Raw genomic sequence first — 20,355 nt, 5'->3', positions numbered from 1 at the left:
GTAGATAGGTTCAGTGAAAACTTCACCCCTCTGTCCCCCCATCAGTAATCCAGGATATCCCCAGAACCTACCCCCAACCCTTATCTCTAGGGAAAAAGTCATTACCACCCTCTCAAAGGCTAAAAACACAGCTTCCATGGGACCCGATAACATCCCAGGCTGCATCCTGCATCAACTCAGGCAAGAACGTGCAGCACCATTAGGCACCCTATTCAACCTAAGCCTGAGTAGTGGTTTTTTCCCAGCTGAGTGGAGGACAGCCACCATCATCCCTCTGCACAAAGGTGGAGCATCCACCAATCTAGGCAGTTATAGACCCATCAGCCTAAATAGCCTGATTTATAAGGCCATGGAATGCATTATGATGGACCACATTAACAAAGACATCGGCAACCTCCAAATGCTTGATCCCACACAGTTTAGTTTTGTCAAGAGGAGATCATGCCTGTTAAATGTGGTAGACTTCTTTGAGTCAGTCACCAAAGCCATGGACAAGGAGAAGATGGTGCACGCTGCCTACCTTGACCTGGCCAAGGCTTTCAACACTATTCCCCAATTGAGCATAATATATAAACTATCCCAGCTTGGTGTAAATCCATATGTGACCAGATGGGTAGCTAAATGGCTTACTGATAGAACTCAGTCAAAATAGGGGAAGCTACCTCAAGTAGTAGACCTGTAAAAGCGGTGTACCCCAGGGATCAGTCTTGGGGTCCCTGCTGTTTGGGATATACTTATTCAAGGTGCAAGGCAAAACCAGAGGTCTGTGGCTGACCATGGTTACAGATGACTGCAAGCTGGGCACTGTCATTAACTCCCCTAGTGATGTAGACATACTACAAGAGGGTTTCACTCAGACAAATGACTGGTGCCAGAAACACAGCCTCAAACTAAACACCAAGAAATGCATCATCTCCTTTGTGAGTGACATCTCATTATCACATTAATAACTATGTCCTAAGCATGCAAGCTGTTGTATGGGACCTGGGCACCCAAGCTGACAGCAATCTAACTTTTGATTACCATGTTGTATCCATTGTATGGAGAGCCTTCTACATGGCTCACTTCATTCTTAAGGGTATTTCTTCCAGGAAGAAGGAAGTCATAACTTTCTTGTATTCCTATTCCTCCCTTATCAGGCCCATCATCGAATATAATGCCCCTTTCAGCATGTACCTCACGAAGCACGTACAGCAGCTGGAGAGACCACAGAGACTCCTGACCAGGAGAATCCAGGGCTTCAAAAATCTATCCTATATGGATAGGCTAAAAGCCCTGTCCCTCTACTCTGTCTCATACAGACTCCTCAGAGGTGATCTATGTCTGGCATACAGAGCAATCTCTGACGCCACCTTGATGAAGTTGCTGCATTTCCACAAGCCAAACTCAACTTGAGTGATCTGCACACAAAACCTCAACTTGGTCTGCGACATACCCACTCGGGCATAATAGATAAACTCTCTCAACTAGGCATCGATCCATATGTTATCAGATGGGTAGCAAGCTGGCTCACTGACAGAACCCACCTAATCAAAATAGGGGAAGCCATCTCAAGCAGTAGACCTGTAACAAGCTGCATATGCCAGGGATTGGTCTTAGGGCCTCTGTTATTCAGGATATACTTCTCGGAGGTGCAGGTCAAAACCAGTGGGCTATGGCTGACTAAGTCTGCAGATAACTGCAAGCTGGGTGCAGTCATCAATTCCCCAAGTGATGTGGACGCCCTCCAAGAGGGACGATTCTCACCCAAATGACTGGTGCCAGAAACATGGCCTCAAGCTGAATTGCAAAAAATGCATCATCATCCCCTTTGAGGAGAGGGACGTCCCCACATATTATCACATTAATAACAACTTCCTAAGCACGCAATCAGTCGTGAGAGATTTGGGCACCCAAGTTGATAGCAACCTGACTTTTGACCACCATGTTGCTTCCATTGTATGGAAAGCTTTCTACATGGTGCACCTCATAAGTAAGGGTATCTCATCCAGGGAATTTTTCCCTTATAAGGGCAATTTTTTAGTACAATGTCTCCTTTGGTATGTACCTCGCAAAACACATGCAGCAGCTGGAGAGACCACAGAGGTTTCTCACCAGAAGAATCCAGGGCCTCAAACATCTACCCTACACAGATAGGCTAAAAGCCCTGTCCATCTACTTAGTTTCATACAGACTCTTCAGAGGTGACCTCTGTCTGGTATACAAAGCAATCTCAGATCCAGCCATAATGGGATGCTACATTTTTGCAAGTCAAACTCCACTCAAATAATCCACATACGCAACCTCAACCTGGTCTGTGACATCAATAGGACTTGTTGGCGGGACAGATTTGTGTGCCAGAGACTCCCCCATCTGTGGAATAGACTCCCTCTCCATGTCAAGCAGAGTACCTCATTATCCCTTTTTAAGTGCAACCTGGATAACGGGATGGGAAATGACAATGCACCCCTGCGATTCCAGCTGTGTCCCTGCTGGACAGGGGCTTTGGATGATGACTAGTCTAAACATGGGCTAAACTCTTGGCAAAGCTTATAAGGGCCTCAGGGCCAATAGCCTAGTAACTTCCTATGATCCTATGATCAATAGGACTTGCTGGTGGGACAGATTTGTCTCCCAGAGACTCCCCCATCTGTGAAATCGACTCTCTCTCCACATCAAGCAGAGTACTTCATTATCCCTCTTTAAGAGGAACCTGGATGACTGGATGGGAAATAGAAAATACACCCCTGGGATTCCACCTGTGTCCCTGCTGGATAGGGTCATCAGGTGCTGACTTGTGGGAACATGGGCTAATTTATTGGCTAGGCTTATAAGGCCCTCAGGGCCAGTAGCCTAGTAACTTGTTATGATCCTATGATCCTGTGAACATAATCTAAGAAACTACATTCATAGGATAAGACAACAAAAATAACCCCACAGAGAATGCATAATATAACACAAACTTAAGTTGAGACCTTCAAATAATTCCCATAAGTTACAAAATATATATGTAATATAAGAAAATACAAAACATATGATGAGATGATCAACTTTAGCTCCTTTGGTTAATAATAATCATAAATGTGATATAAAACTTAAAGCATCATACAGCAACATAATATATATATATATATATATAAATAATATTTAGAGAAACATAGTTAGATATATGTCTCAGTAGTTAAAAAAGTAATAGTAAGAGATTTAAGGGTAGCTTAGTAAATTCAAAATCTGTTATTGGAATTTCTCAGGAAGGATTAAACAGAGACAGTGTTCAGTTGGGATTTAGACAAGAGCAAAGCCAGGAGTTAAGATAGGTGGGACTTGAGAAATGTTTTACATTTGGGGGGTTAGCAGTGGTTAGTATATGTTGGGGGGGTCAGATTCCATGTCCTGAAGATGCAATTGGAGTAGAGACAATCTCCATAGAAGTTATTGGCCCTAGTGACTTGTAACAGAAGATTGTCAATTAAAATGGCAAAAAATAGCAGCCAAGCTAAACAAAAAACACCCACACTGGCATCAATGTACCCACACTGATGACAGCAACTACACTTGGTAGTTAGTGGAAACCCTAAGATGATCTGTTTTCAATTGCTTGTCAGCCTAGGTTGTATACATGGTGTGGTGCAGGTTTTGTACTGCATTTTACATTGGAAAAACTAACAACGCATTAAACAAGAGAATCTACCAGCACATTTATAGTGTTCAGAAAAAGGACAGTAAAAGTGCACTGACCAGGCATGCTTTAATGTGCAATAACTTTGCTAGGTTTAACTTTTGTGTACTTGGGTTGTGATGTACTTTCTGGTGATTGGAAAAATCATTTGCTGCATTGAGAAATTATATGGCAATTGAGATTAAATGCCACTTTACCACCAGGTCTTAATGACTTTATTTTGATTACCAGAGAACTGAAGAATAGAGCTACTAGACTTTAGATGTTCAGATTTTACAGGTTTCCGCATGTTTTTGGGATAATTTCATCCTTGGGCAAACATCATTGGTTGATTTTTTTACGTTTAGGCACAGGATTGGCTTTTGCCATCTTAGTAGTTCATTGGACGATTGAAAGGGGTGTGTATTCTACATCAATGGAACATGACTAGTGTTCAACACACAAATTTCATTGGACATTTTAAACTGTTCACAATTTGTTAATGTTTTTAGATTTACGATTGGATGAATTTTTGGGGTGTGTGTTTACAAAACAGTTTTTATTTGCTGTTTATTTTGTATGTTATTCAATAGTTATGAGGATGTCATTTTATGAAGAAAGTGCTAAACCATGTTTTTGATTTCGTTATTAAAGGCTCGTACGTGAGTTTTTGGGGTTTTCTGGTCATTTGTACAGTTATGTTTTTTAGTGACACTTTCCTACTCAAGAAAGTTATTTTAAAGCTAGGGGGTTGTGTTTTAACAGACTGTCATGAGAATAAACTGTATTTTTAAATGAGAGTGCTCTTTTTTTCCAGTCAGTGTAAAAGTGTTTTAAAGTAACTGAAAACCATTTTCCCTATGGAAAATTTGTGTTTATTATACTTTGTGGGGCTGGCAAAGTATTTGAAATTGTTTTTACTGGATTTGTCTATTAAAAAGGTGGCTTAAAGACTTTTTGTTTTTGCTGGCATTTGCTACTTGTTTCCCATGGGAAAGAGGCACCATTTTTGGTTTGATCATGGAACAATTTGTCAGCCCCATGGTCATTCCTCCTTCCAGCCACAAAAAGAAAAAGTTCAGGAAACAGCCTTTGCCATCACAGCAGACTAGTAATTTGCCTCAGCTGCAGATGGGTGACTCTGCTGTGGCCATTAGTTCTACCTCAAACCTCTAATTGTTTAACCTAGATCCCTCTGGTGTAGCACCTACAGCCACTATGGATCAGGGGTTAGTCACAGACTTCCCTGTTTTGCTAGAATGTTGTATCCATCCCTGGGGAGGCTGCTGCTGCCATTAATAACACTATTGGTCACATTTTCCTGTCAAAAAGAAACAGAAAACTGAACATGTATATACTGCTCCTCAAATTTCCTTAGACAGGAGTAGTTTACTGGGTATGGCTCAGGATTTAATTCAGGCTATCGATCCAACTTGTTAATACTCCACTGCTAATCATGGGCAGACAGGTGATCCGCTGTGGCGACCCGTAACTGGAGAAAGCTGAAAGAAGAAGATCCAACTTGTAAAGTAAAGAATGATACGTCCTTTCCTGAATAGATTCAAGATTCTGAATCTGGACTAGAGGATAGATGGATTTCTGGCTCTCCGTGTGTGTGTGTGTGTGTGTGTGTGTGTGTGTGTGTCAGCGACTTCAATTTTCCTGAGAGTCAGCCAGTTGCACCCCCCCCCCAAAAAAAAGGCAGATAGGACATATAAAGTTCCTCAATCTCTTAAGTCTTTATATACTCTTCCCAAACCTGATCCAGCAGTTATATCTTTAGTTAATCGTTCTATTGCTGCTTTAATTCCAATCCTACTATTTCTGATAAGGATGGGAAGATTATTGTTAGGTATGGGGAAAAAGTGTATGGTTATGCAACTTTGAGTTTCAGAAGTTTGAATTGGGCTCATATGTTAAGGTTTGTCCTGACTAATTGTGAAAGTATGAGTAATGTTGTATGTGCTGTTTCTTCTTCAGGGGAAAAATCTGCTTTCAGTAATTTATTCTACTGTTCTAGTCACTATCCATTTTATACAGTGTGTGTATGACTCTCCTGATAAGTCTTCAAGAGCTATCCCCACTGGTACAGTTTGGATGAGGTTTCCATGGCTGCATTCTCATAACCTTCCAGATGATGTTAAAATTACATTTTAAATTCTACTTTGGATAGAGATTTAGGTTTTGAATCCTCTGCTGCAGTGGTGATCAAAAGTGTGATGAAAGGGGTAAACTGATACAGGGAATCTCTAGGATTTTTCAGTCCTCTTTTTTTAAATTTTCCAAGGGATTCTTTAACTCCTCATCCAGTTTTGGCAAGAAACAAAATAAACAATCTCAAAAAATGCAGGTAAACAAGCATTTAATAACAAACAGCAAAGTGGTTCCAAGAGGAATTCTGGTAACTCCCAAAACCAAGGGCAGTCCAATAAGTCAAAATGACTGTTTAAGAGACTTTATTTCTACCTCCCATGCTGGCAGCTCCATTTTTCTTCCAGATTGTCCAAATCCACTTTTCTCTTTGGCAACAGATAGTTTCAGACAAATGGTTTCTAAAGATCATTCATCAAGGTTGCAGATGGCAATGGGAGGAAATTACTCCTTTCCAGGGGCTAATTCCTCATCCCATAGATTAATCTCTTTTATTTCCACCTGTATTTCATCACTTCCTGTCTCAGGGAGTGCTAGCACAAGTTCCTCCTTCCCAGGTGGGAAAGGGATTTTATTCAATATTGTTAGTGCACAGGAAAGAAAATGCTTAGAGACCTGTTCTGAATCTTTCTTTCCTAAACCTGTTCACGATAGTGCCCACATTCAAAATGACGTCACTTCACAACCTGTTACCTTTTATTTCTCATTCAAGTTTTCTGGTAACACAAGATTTAAAAGACACTTATCATCACATTCTTATTCATCCAGACTTCAGATGTTTTGCAAGGTTTTACATGTCATGGATCAGATTATCAGTTTTGTGCCTTACCTTTTGGACTATCCACTGCACCAAGAGGGTTCACAGAGTGTCCAGCTCCAGTTGTAGCTCATTGCAGGCTACAGGGTATTTACATTTTTCTATATTTAGACATAGATCGCTCACTTAACACAGATCTCGCTGTGTTGTCTAGCAGGAGAAATCTGTATTAACAGCTATTACCCAAGACACAGACATTAGGTGCATGCGTCCGGAAAAAGGGGGTGGATTAATTTTTATGTATAACTTAGACTATCAAGGTAGGATGTTGAAATTACTTAATGATACCAATGTTTACAGCAGTGTATCCTTAAACGAAATAAACATTGTGTATAGAGGCATTTGGGTTGTGCTTGATGAACTTTTGTTGTTTGACCATATTTCTATGGATTTGCACAACTTTTTAATGGTGAAAGAACCTACCATCCCAAGGATCTTTGGAATACCTAAATTACACTCAAATGTGTGTGATCCACCGTTATGACCAATAGTGGCATCAGTGGGCTCCATTACAGAGCCTCTGGCAAAATTTATTGATGCCAAACTCAAGCATATTTTTTTGCCCTTTGACCACATTATCCGAGATTCCTGGGACTTTTTAGATAAGCTACGTAGTTTTAACAGCACTGACTGTATTTTAATAACATGTGATATAAAGAATTTGTTTTCAGTTATACCCCATGAACAAGGATTAACCTGGTTTGATGATATAGTAAAGAGACAGTGGATTATCTAACAATGACGCTATGCTGATTCATGAATTCATGGACATTGTTTTAACCAATAACTTTTTATATTTTTGCAATGAATTTTACAAACAATGTTCTGGGGTCGAGATGGGTGCAAACTGCGCACCAACCTTTGCAAATGGGGTGCTTCTTAAATGGGAGTTGGATGCTGTCTTTTTGTTACCACTTTTTAAGCTATGTAAGGCATATTTCAGATACTTGGATGATTTGTTTATGTTATGGCATGGTAATCTTGATGAATTTTATGTATTTCTTGGGCAGATGGAAGCTAGTACAGATTTCTTACAGTTCACTCACCAAATTGAGCAGACCAACATTGATTACTTGGATATTACAGTTACAAGATTCGATGAGGGAGGGTTTTGCGACCAGGATTTATAGAAAACCTACACACTGTAACACCTATCTATTTTTTTCAAGCTGTCACCCCTATTATCAAAAAAAGGGAATAGTAAAAAGCCAATATATTAGAGCATCAAGATTAACATCTGTGTGTAGATGAATTTTCCCTGATTAAGGGCATGTTCTTAGAATGTGACTATCCGAGTGAGTTGCTGGACAGCACAACGAGATCTGTGTTAAGTGAGCGATCCACTATCTACGGACCCATTATTAAATTTGGGTTCACTAAGGTATTAAATAATGCCCAAGACACGCAACCCAGTTTTTCTATGACTACAAATATGGTGGTACACTACACACTGGATGTTAAAAATATTGAACACATTATTTTTAAAAATTGGCACATATTAAAGTGTGATGAGAACACCAAAAAACTGGGTAGTAGGACCCCTACATTTACATACAAAAGAGAAGTAATCTTAAAACTGTTCTAGAAAGAAACCCAGTGCAACACGATAGAGTGTTTCCTACAACTAGAAGATGCATTCAATGTTGTTATATTAATTGTGATTACCAGGGGTATCTCAAAGACAGAATAGTTAGATATGTGAAAGATGGCAAATATAACTGCACTTCAGAAAGAATTATCTATTTTGCAGTATGCTCATCTTGTCAGGCTTTTATATTGGAAAAACCAACAATTCACTGAACAAGAGAGTTTATCAGCACTTATACAGTATATCAAAAGGAGACAACAAAAGTGCACTTGCACGGCACTTGATGTCCTGTAGCAATTTTACTAAATTTACGTTTTTTGTTGTTGATCAAATATCACTACACGTGTTTCCAGGCAATTGGAAAAATAAACTGCTGTACCAAGAGATGTTGTGGCAGCTTAGGTTTGATTGAATAAAATATAAAATGATTTAAATAGCATAAAGGTACACATAGGGCTGTGTTTTAAAAAATATATATTAATGTAAGGAAATTGTGGTTTTTAATATAAAAGTTTGGTGTAATGTGTCTTTAATGTTCTAAGTTGTGGGGTCACATGATTGACCCTGAGAGATGTGTGAGTGAGGGTGTGTCTTTTTTACTTTGATTTGTTAACAGTATTTGAACTCACATTGCTTTTTTAAAGTCAGGTTCTGAAGATGTCTTTCTTACAAGACAAAAGCGCTTAGCCTGTGGTTTATCAATAAACATTTGTGGATTACTGATTATCCTGGCTTTCTGTGGCTTCCAGTTTTTACTTTAGATTTGTTTCTAGTGTTTTCCCCTCAGATTTCAGTCACTGCAAGGAATACCTCAGAATTTTTGTTCGCATTTATTCCATGATTCTAACCCAGCCACTGGGGATGCATAAGCCAGTGCATTTTTTCGTGCCAGTCCCAAGCCCAGATAAATGGGGAGGGTTGCGTCAGGAAGGGCATCTGGCGTAAAACATCTGCCAAATGAGATATGCGGAAACCAATACAGATTTACATACCGGATCTGTTGCCGCCCGGGTTAACAATGACCACCACCAGTACTGTTAGCCGACAGGGTGCTGGCGGAAATTGGGCTACTGTTGGCCGAAGGAGGAGAAGGAGAAGAAGAGGGGAAGGCATGGTCGAAGGCAGGAAGAGAGGAGAAAGGTTAGGAGTTTGGTAGTGAGGGTAGGACCTTTGAATGTTGGCAGCATGACTGGTATAGGGAGAGAGCTAGCTGATATGATGGACAGAAGGAAGGCTGATATATTGTGTGTACAAGAGACCAGGTGGAAGGGAAGTAAGGCCAGGTGTATTGGAGGTGGGTTCAAATTGTTCTATCATGGTGTGGATGGGAGGAGAAATGGGGTAGGGGTTATCCTGCAGGAACAGTACACCAAGAGTGTTTTGGAGGTGAAAAGAGTGTCGGATAGAGTGATGTTTATGAAGCTTGAAATTGATGGCGCAATGATGAATGTTGTTAGTGCATATGCTTCACAAGTTGGATATGCAATGGATGAGAAAGAAAAATTTTGGAGTGAGTTGGATGAAGTGGTGATGACTGTACCCTAGGGTGAGAGAGTGGTGATTGGAGCAGATTTAAATGGGCATGTTGGTGAAGGGAACAGAGGGGATGAGGAAGTGATGGGTAGGTATGGTGTTAAGGAAAGGAATGCAGAAGGTCAGATGGTAGTGGATTTTGCAAAAAGGATGGACATGGCTGTGGTGAATACGTATTTTAACAAGAGGGAGGAGCATAGGGTGACATACAAGAGTGGATGGAGATGCACACAGGTGGATTATATCCTATGCAGGAGGGCCAGTTTGAAGGAGATTGGAGACTGTAAAGTGGTGACTGGGGAAAGTGTAGTTAGGCAGCATAGAATGGTGGTCTGTAGAATGACATTGCTGATCAAGAAGTGGAGGAGGAGTGTGAGGGCAGCACCCAGGATCATATGGTGGAAATTGAAAAAGGGTGATTGTGAGATGGAGTTCCGGTAGGAGTTAAGACAGGCACTGGGTGGCAGTGAAGTGTTACCGAATAGCTGGGTAACTACAGAAGAACTAGTAAGGGAGACTGCAAGAAAGGTGCTTGGTGTGACATCTGGACAGAGGAAGGAGGACAAGGAGACATGGTGGTGGAATGAGGAAGTACAGGAGAGTATACAGAGAAAGAGGTTGGCGAAGAAGAAGTGGGATTGTCAGATAGATGAAAGTAGACAGAAGTATAAGGAGATGAGGTGCATGGTAAAGAGAGAGGTGGCAAAGGCTAAGGATAAGGCGTATAGAAAGTTGTATGAAAGGTTGGACACTAAGGAGGGAGAAAAGGACCTGTACTGATTGGCTAGACAAAGGGACCGAGCTAGGAAAGATGTGCAGCAGGTAAGGGTGATAAAGGATAATGAGGGAAATGTACTCACTAGCGAGGAAAATGTGTTCAACAGATGGAAGGAGTACTTTGAGAGGCTGATGAATGAAGAAAATGAGAGAGAGAGAGAGAAGGCTGGATGATGTGGGAATAGTGAATCAGGAAGTGCAATGGATTAGCAAGGCGGAATTAAAGATAGCTATGAAGAGGATGAAGAATGGAAAGGCTGTTGGTCAAGATGACATACCTGTGGAAGCTTGGAGGTGTTTAGGAGAAATGGCAGTGGAATTTTTAACCAGATTGTTTAATGAAATCTTGGAAAGTGAGAGGATGCCTGAGGAGTGAAGAAAAAGTGATTTGGTACTGATTTTTAAGAATAAGGGTGATGTGCAGAGCTGTAGTAACTACAGAGGAATAAAACTGATCAGTCACAGCATGAAATTATGGGAAAGAGTAGTGGAAGCTAGGTTAAGAAGGGAGGTGATGATTAGTGATCAGCAGTATGGTTTCATGCCAGGAAAGAGCACTACAGATGTGATGTTTGCTTTGAGAGTATTGATGGAGAAGTACAGAGAAGGTCAGAAGGAGTTGCATTGTGTCTTTGTGGACTTAGAGAAAGCATATGACAGGGTGCCTAGAGAGGAGTTGTGGTATTGTATAAGGAAGTTGGGAATGGCAGAGAAGTATGTAAGAGTGGTACAGGATATGTACAAGGGTAGTGTGACAATGGTGAGATATGCAGTGGGTGGGAGTGACAGATGCATTTAAGGTGGAGGTGGGATTACATCAAGGATCAGCTCTGAGCCCTTTATTATTTGCAATGGTGATGGACAGGTTGACAGACGAGATCAGACAGGAGTCCCCGTGGACTATGATGTTTGCAGATGACATTGTGATATGTAGTGAGAGTAGGGAACAGGTTGAGGAGACCATGGAGAGGTGCAGGTATGCTCTATAGAGGAGAGGAATGAAGGTCAGCTGGGCTAAGATGGAATATATGTGTGTGAATGAAAGGGAGGATAGAGGATAGAGGAATGGTGAGGATGCAGAGAGTAGAGTTGGCGAAGGTGGATGTGTTTAAATACTTGGGATCAACGGTTCAGAATAATGGCGAGTGTGGAAGAGAGGTGAAGAAGCTGAAAGAAGAAGATTTATTCCATGATTCCCATGATACCCTGACAAGACTCCACATGAGAAAAATACAGTAGTACTTTAGTCTCTTTGGTCCCAGCACCAACATCTCTTGTATTTTCAGATACTGCTGGAGTTTGTCAAAGGGGAAATCACTTGGTGAACATCTATTCCTTAATCCAGGTATCCCCTTTTCCCCTCCCTGTTCCAAAACAGTCAGTCACCACAGACACCTCAGACTTTGCTTGGGAAGCCGTTTCCGGACAGATAAAAGTGCAATATGTGTGGAACACCAAGGGCAGATGCTTGCCCTGATCAAGTAACTCAAATCTCTGAATCATCTTTGGTCCCCAGGACTCTTAAAGTTGCTACAGACAATACCACAGTCATGTGATACATCAACAAGCAAGGGAGAACTAGGTCATACCCCTTCTGCAGACAAGCCATGTTAGTTTGAGATATAGCTTCATAGTACAGCCTTACTCTGCAAGCATCCTAAATTCCATCAGAGCAAAACTGTGTGGTGGACAAGATGAGCAGGACCAAGGCAGACCCTCATGAATGGAAAAATAGATCGGGGGTCTTCCATGATTTGATCTATTTGTGGGGAGTACCTCAAGTAGACGTCTTTGCTTCCTCTTTGAACAATCAACTGGCAAGATTCTGTTCCAGGACTCAGTGCAAGAAGGCCTAGAAGACTGATGCCTTTTCTTTTCCTTGGATAAGAATGTTCCTGTATGCTTTTCCACCCTTTCCACTAATATCCATGGTACATTTGAAGATACAGAAGGAATCCCACAAGATCATTGTGGTGACCCCCTTTTGGCCAAGGCAACAATGGTTCTCCCTTCTTTTGGAAGAGGCTATGGGCAATTACCACAAGCTTCCTCCTAGGCTGGATATACTCACACAAAAACAAGGGGATTTGATACACCCAACACTATTTAATTTCAAATAACTGCCTGGATGATAGGATCTTAATTTCTTTCAGGCACTTGTTTACTGAGCATGTGCAGCAGATACTAATGGATACAAGAAAGCCTCCCACTAGAAGATACATACACACACACACACACACACACATATATATATATATATATATATATATATATATATATATATATATATATATACATATATATATATATATATATATATATATATATATATATATATATATATATATATATATATGGATCTACTACTATTCACTGAAACACATTTCACCATGCACTTTTCACAGAAAGCACAATTCACTGAAAACACATTTCACCGAAACACGTTTCACCAAAAGTGATATATGGCCTTTTTCCCACTGTAGTGCGACCCTGGAGTTAGTATATATAGTAAGGGGGTGTGGGGAGCATAGCCCCCCACATATTTTGATTATTTTCAGTTATATACATGGATATATGTAATTGCAATATATTACTGTTCTCTGACAATAATATATACATAAAATATGTGGGTGGCTATGCCCCCCACACCCCCCAATGTGGGGGTGGTGCCCCCGACCCCCCCCTTACTATATATACTAACTCCAGGGTCGCACTAGTGTGGGGAAAAGGCCATATATCACTTTTGGTGAAACTTGTTTCTGTGAAATGTGTTTCCGGTGAATTGTACTTTCAGTGAAAAGTGCACACTAATTTGGTTTTCAGTGAAATGTGCTTTCGGTGAATAGTAGTAGATATATATATATATATATATATATATATATATATATATATATATATACACACACACACACACACACATACATACAATATTTCAGGCACTGGTAGTAATACCCTTCTAACCTGTCAAAATACCAAAATAGTTGTTCCCATAATAATTGTCCGGGCTGTTCTTAAAAATATCTAAAATAGTGCTTGCTTTAGTTTAATTTGGTAGCCTGTTCCATGTATCAGCTTCTCTCTCAGAAAGACAATTAATGCATTTCTCATTCCTGTAGAATCTTCTACATAGGTTGCCTGATGGTTCTCTACTACTTTTTGATAACCACTAACATTCCCGGAGGTAGTTGTCTCTAAATGCCCTATATACCTGAATAAGATCTCCTCTTAAATATCTATATGAGCCACTGTACAAGTTCAGATATTTTAGTCTTTCATAATAACTTAAATTTTCAAATCCATGGATGCCCTTGGTATATTTCTGCTGTACTCTTTCCAGTTAACTCATGTTTGTTTTCTTATAAGGTTTCTATATTGTTATTCCATACCCAAGTTTGGGTCTAATGTAATTAACAAACAATGACTTTATCATTTCTGATTTCCTAGACTTTATACATATTTTTATACAACCTATAGCTCTATAACTATCAATAACCAATTGGTGGATATAATTAGAAAAACTCAAAGCTGGATTTACCCATATACCCAGGTCCTTAAATGAATCTGCACTTTCAATCACCATGTGCTGTATTAAATATTCACCATTCAATTTATGTCTCAAAAATCTCATATGCTTAGTTTTTGATTTATCAGCATATTATTCTCCTGTGCCCAAATGGTCTATTTAGTCAAGTCCTTTTAAAGACATGCCCTATCTGTAACACATGTAATCAGTTTAACCAATTTCATGTAATCTGCATACAGACTGTAAAACACCTCATATTAAAAGGATAGGTCTGTAAGATAAGGATCGGCCTAGGACAGAACCTTGTGGGACACCCTGATTGTAATCAAGAATTTCATGTCCAACTGTCGTATGATACTTGCCATGTCCTGTTTGCATGTCATGCAGCTATCAGTCTTATCAACAGTACATCAATACCTAGTTGTTAAATCTACATAAACTACATCACAGCACAATTTTTCATTCCTAGGTGTTATTATATTGTTATAGAACATCATGTTACAGGTGATAATAGATTTATTTTCAACATATGCCTATGAATATATGGTTTCAAGTCCCAGCCTTTCCAATTCTGACACTAACTTATCCAATATTACCTTTTCCATTATTTTACCACAGCATGAAAGTAGACTTAACAGTCTGTATGACTAGGTTTGTCCTACTCCCCTTTCCTTTAAAGACAGGTTTAATAAGCACGTCTCCAATCTTGGGGAATCTCCCCATATTTACATGACCTAGTAAATAATACATGTGATGGTACTGCAAGTTTTTGCTGAAGTGTTCTCAGGTTATTACTAATTCTGTCTCCTCCCTGTGCTTTGTTTGGATCCAGTTTGCATACTTCTTTATCAATATAATCTAATTTTATTTCAGTATGTGAGGTTAACTGATTGTCACTAGGGAACATATGAGCCTCTATTGTGGAGACAACTATTTTGCATAACAATTTGTAAATATATCTAAAACCTGTTGTGTCTGAGAATAGATTTTAGAATCTGCGCACAGTTTATCAATTTGTGTGTCTTTACTCTTTCCACATCTTATGTATCTGTAAAATGGATTCCTATTATTGCTTAATATCTTTATATAAATTTTCTTGACCTTGTCTCACAGTGTGCTTAGTTTGTTTGTTCAACTTGTTTATTTCAGTTTTCAAAGTTGTAGTTCAACCTCTTTTCCATTTCCTATATTATTTTGTCTCTCAACTTAATCAGGTATCTTGTTGTTATGGAAATATATTCCCCTGATGTTGTGTGCCTAGATCTAGATGTTAAACATTTTTTGATTGTTTGCACTGAAACAATTTCTCTTTCAAAACTTTCCACATTCCTTCTGCAGTTTCTCCACTGAAACATCACTCCAGTTAGTTTTAGAGAGTAACTGTTTTGCATCCATACAATCTGTAATTAATCTTCTATGCAGTGGCTTAGATTTCAGTTTGGCAGAATTATCTAGTAACAAATCAACCCTTATAACCCCATGATCATTGCACATCAACAGTGGTAACGCTTGAAATGAAGTAACAGTATTTTTTTTTAGGAACACAGATAATAAATAGTCTCTTCCATTCCCTGGTAGTTTTTTTTTTTTTTACAATCTGAAGCAATTGTTGTTCCTGATCATATAGTGTAAATAATTTCTTTACTAATGTTATTGAGTCAATATTATTCCAATTCGTTTCTGGTAAATTTAAGTCCCCAGCTACTGTTATTCTTACCCCTGTGTTTTATGTAAGAAATGTATGAATTTCTCTAGATCATCAGCACTTGACTTTGGTGGTCTATACACTCCAAGAATTGTAATATGATCCAGGGCTGCCTTTATTGTCACAGTTACACAATCCATAGTATTGGTGTTATCACTGAATATATAATAATCACAGGTCCCATAACTATCTTTAATCCCTGTCATAACACCTCTACCTGATTTCTTGTTAGAGTATCTGTTACAGAGAAACATTAATACCCTGACAGAACTGGCTTCTAGTCATTATTCTTTAACCATGTTTCCCAAACAATAATAACATCAGTTTTGTGGGAACGTAGCAATTTTTCCAATTAAAAATAAACTTTATTATTAATACTTCTAGCATTAACAACCATCTGAGATTAATCAAATGTTGCTGTCTGTGAACTGCTAAATTTTTGACCTGGCAAAAATCCTGTCTTTTGCTTATCAAATATTGCAAAATATCTGCTGCAAAAATTCACTTGCTTCTCTTGCCTGATCTTAACAAAAACCATGAAAATTACAGGTAAAACAACAAAATATAAATCAAAATAAATCTTCTACAATATATCCCTCCTTTCCTACAAACAGTGAAAAACAGTTTTAAGAAATAAAATATAAATTCAAATAAAACTTCTCTTTCCAGGCAACTCCACAGTCAATCACAAACCAAGATAAGATTGTTTAGATAAGCTCTAGATTCATTTATTATCAAATGGAAAAAGCTTACTAGTTGGTGCCAACAACATACCCAGCACGCATTCAGGGTTAGTTGTTCCTTGGTTTTACAATATTTGTGTGAGATGCTACCATATGGCCGTTCTTACTCCTCTATCAAGGTTAATTTATTTTCCATTTCAGCATGTTTGCCCATGGATCCTCCTCTTTCAATGCATTCTCATGACAAATTTTTTTTGAAAGGGATTTTGCATAAGAGACCTCAAAGAAAACTGATGGCCCCTCCTTGGGATCTTAATTTTTGTTAGGGAAGCTAACACTTGGACCACTGAACCAGCAAACCCGCCTGAATTGAGGTTCTTAACATGGAAATGGTTTTACTGCTTGCTCTGGCCTCTGCAAGAAAAGCATTTGAGTTGCAAAATCTTATCATGAGTCAGCCCTGTCTCATTTTTCACAGGGACTGGATTTCTTTGAGAATTAATCCTTCTTTTATGCCTAAAGTGTTATCTGAGTTTACCTTAAGCCAAGCTATCCATCTCCCCGTTTTCTTTCCTGAACCTAAACATGAAGGAGAAAGGAAACTCCATGTCTTAGATGTCCACAGACAACTCAAGTACTATTTTGACAAAACTCTTGACAGAACTAAATTTTTCATTTCTTTGGACCAATTGTTTATTTTTTATGAAGGTAAGAAGAAGGGACAACCTGTGTCAAAACAGACTATTTCCAAATGGTTGCCTAAGGCTATTACCTTTTGCTGTACTCATCATGACAAATCTATTCCAGGCAGGGTCAAGGCCCAGTCTACCAGTGCCTTGGCTTTCTCTGTGGATGTTTGAAAAGGATTGGATTCTAGAAGTATTCTAGAAGCTACAGTTTGGTCCTCTGCACATTTACGAAGCACTATAAACTTGATTCCTTCTCCAGGTTTGGATCAAACTTTGGAAGGACTGTTCTCCAGGTACTCCAGGACTCTTCTCCTTCCACCTCCGAAATGTAGTCAGTTATGGCAATCTACCCATATAGTGAAGGCTACTGCAGTGGTGATCAATATGATGAGCAGAGAACAGCTGTGTAAGTTAACTTACCATAACAGTAGATGTTTGAATGATCACTGCTGGAGTTGCTGCTCCCTCCATCCCCTTGTATTTTGGGGTGTGGTTATTTTTTTTTTATTCTTCCTAGCAGTCTCCTTTTAGGGTGCAGCCTCCCCTTCTGTATTGGTAGAAAAGCTCTGAAGGGCTTGGTGCCCAAACTTGTCTTCTAGTCAGTTTATCTCGAGCTGCTTGACAGTTTGGGCACATGGAAGATGCCCTGATGGTTTAGAACCTGGTTTGCTGTTATATCCTTGGCAAGATATAACCCATATAGCTGTGGCTACTACAGCAGTGATCATTCGAACATGTACTGCTATGATAAGTTTATTCACACAACTTTATTTTACTTATGCTTTTGACAGAGATCCTTTCTCATCCTTCCAGTGCATCTTGAACTAATTGTACATTAGAGTTTTACCAGTTCTGATGCCTCACACTTCTGATGACTGTTGACTTTACATTAGAAGTCCACATAGTACACATTTTGCTTATTTTCATCTCTCTCTATAATTTGATCATGTTCTAATTTTCTGTCAGCATTTGCATGTACATCTATATCTTACATTAATATGACTGTTTTTCTATCCTGTATGCTTTTCAATATAAATGTGCATTTTGCTTTCGAGCAGACAATGGCTGAAACTGGTCCATCTGGATCAGCCCACAGGTAAGTTTAGCAAACAAGTGAATAGCTAAATACCTGATTTATTTGTGTCCATTACATTTGCTTGTATATGTGTGTTTGTGTACGTGTGTGTGTGTGTGTGTGTGTGTGTGTGTGTGTGTGTGTGTGTGTGTGTGTGTGTGTGTGTGTGTGTACACAGAAACTTTTATTATAATCTTTCCAGTGTTTAATGCAATTGGAGAAGACCGGCTTCACAGGTGGATACTTTGCTTGTATAACCAGATACCCACCGCTCTTCACTTTATTCTGGAGACCTAGGTGATAACTATAGGTATTATTGCTTTATGATGCTATATTCACTTATTAATTTTAAGTAGCATATTTATGACATTATTACCATTTCATGTGCTCATCCTAATGATGATAGATATATAGAAGTCAGAGAGTCACATAGCTGAAGCCAAAAAGGAACTTAATGCAAAACAGAAATGGTTGTCAGACATTGCAGTAACTGTTACAGGAAAGGAAATAGATGGGAATCGTGAGTGTAATTATTTTAAGATTTACATGCAGGTAACTGCTGTAGATGGCTGAGCCTGCATTCTTATTTTCAATCATTCCTATAAAATGCTTCTCTTAATTTTCAAATTCTGATCTATGACAGCATAAAGAAAACAAATTTTATATAGCAGTATTGTTGAAATCAATGATTGACAGAGTTACTTTCAAGAGTAAAAATAAACAATGATTTGCAATAATGCATAGTCTGATTTTTGAATTTTTTGCAGTATCTCCTCTTCTGGATCCACAAACTGCTCACCCTGGTCTTATTCTCTCTGAAGATCGAAGAACACTCAAGCAGAAATACTGGCCCAGATTCACAGACCATCAGCAGGGCTTTGCAATACCTTCTGGAGTCCTCAGCTCTGAAGGATTCAACTCAGGCAGACACTACTGGGAGGTTGAAGTAGAAGTGGAACCTGGTGGTGGCTGGTTTGTGGGAGCAGTCAGAGAGTCTGTGAAGAAAAGTAGAGTAGTCACACTACAGGATGGGTACTGGGCCGTAGAACTTGGAAGAGACTGTGAATATTCTTATATTACCCAGAACTGCTCCCTCAAGCTGATGCCACTTAAAATGCTAGTTTGTCTGGATTGGGAAGCAGGTCAGCTGTCATATTACAATGCAGATACATTCTCTCATCTACACACTTTTAACAATTCTTTTACAGAGAAAATGTTTCCGTACTTCTTTATCCAGAATGCATGCATTCGAATTACATAATCTGTGATTATATGTCTCAGCTTCTTTGCTCAAGAATTCTAACCGAGCCAAAAATAATGGGGGAGGAGGATAAAAGCCCCCATATCAGGGATATGGTTTTAAATATTACTCTGATTCACTTAAATATAATAGAACAATAGTTTTTGCATTGGCATTCATTTTCAGAACAATAAGAAGTATAAAACTCTAATGTATGGCATTATTGACTGGCTATAATCCTCAGTGATTTACCAATCAAAAATGTTACAAGGGACAGGACAAAATAAAGGACATTCTGCAAAGTCAAGGTCATTTCAGAGGTCTACCTGTGATGATTAGATAATTATTTTATTGTTACTTAAATATCTGCTTTGGTAGTTTCCCTAAAGTTCACTTCAGTTGATAGTTTAATAATGAGTTTTATCTTTAAAAATGTCATGTTTAAATTTCTGCATTACTCATTACATTTTCTCATCTGCTTATTCTTGGACACACTAAGTAACACTGGGAGAACAGAAATATTTCAGCTGTGGAAATGTGATACCAGTTTGACTCAATATCTTACGTAACACTTTATACAATATGCAATACGGGGGGGGGGGCACACAAGACATCAATGACTTTCAAACATTACCCCAAGTCACATCAAAAGTCAATGGAACAGCATGTCTTGCAATATGAAAGATGTATGGGAAGAAATACAAGATATCAGGGACACTCTTTAATATTACCCTAATCCACTTAAAAAGTTACTAAAACTCAGGCATGAGAGACATATGGATACAAAGAAGCATGAAACTCTGATGTCTGGCATTATTGACTGACTCTAATAGTCTGTGATGTACAGGGGCCTTGCTCAAGATGCACACACAAAACCAGAAGGAACACTAGATCACACCAGGAAGAGTTTTTAATTTTATTGACAATATTAGTTTTA

The 20,355-nt window shown here is 38.9% G+C and overlaps 1 protein-coding gene across 1 annotated transcript in view; it reads left to right on the top strand.

Annotated features, from left to right (window-relative positions):
• The window catches only part of LOC122810714 (zinc-binding protein A33-like), a 101,754-nt gene extending 82,053 nt beyond the window's left edge, over window positions 1-19,701 (top strand). The window contains exon 4 of the mRNA XM_044082279.1: window positions 18,946-19,701. Coding sequence (XP_043938214.1) covers window positions 18,946-19,439 — 494 coding nt within the window. The 3' untranslated portion in view covers window positions 19,440-19,701. The remainder of the gene's footprint in view (window positions 1-18,945) is intronic.
• The last annotated feature ends 654 nt before the right edge of the window (window positions 19,702-20,355 follow it).

Source organism: Protopterus annectens, chromosome 9.part0, assembly GCF_019279795.1.
Source record: "Protopterus annectens isolate FY-2018-M chromosome 9.part0, PAN1.0, whole genome shotgun sequence".
NCBI lineage: Eukaryota > Metazoa > Chordata > Ceratodontiformes > Protopteridae > Protopterus > Protopterus annectens.
Note: the sequence above shows the minus strand (reverse complement) of the source record. Positions and strands in the feature narration are given on the sequence as shown.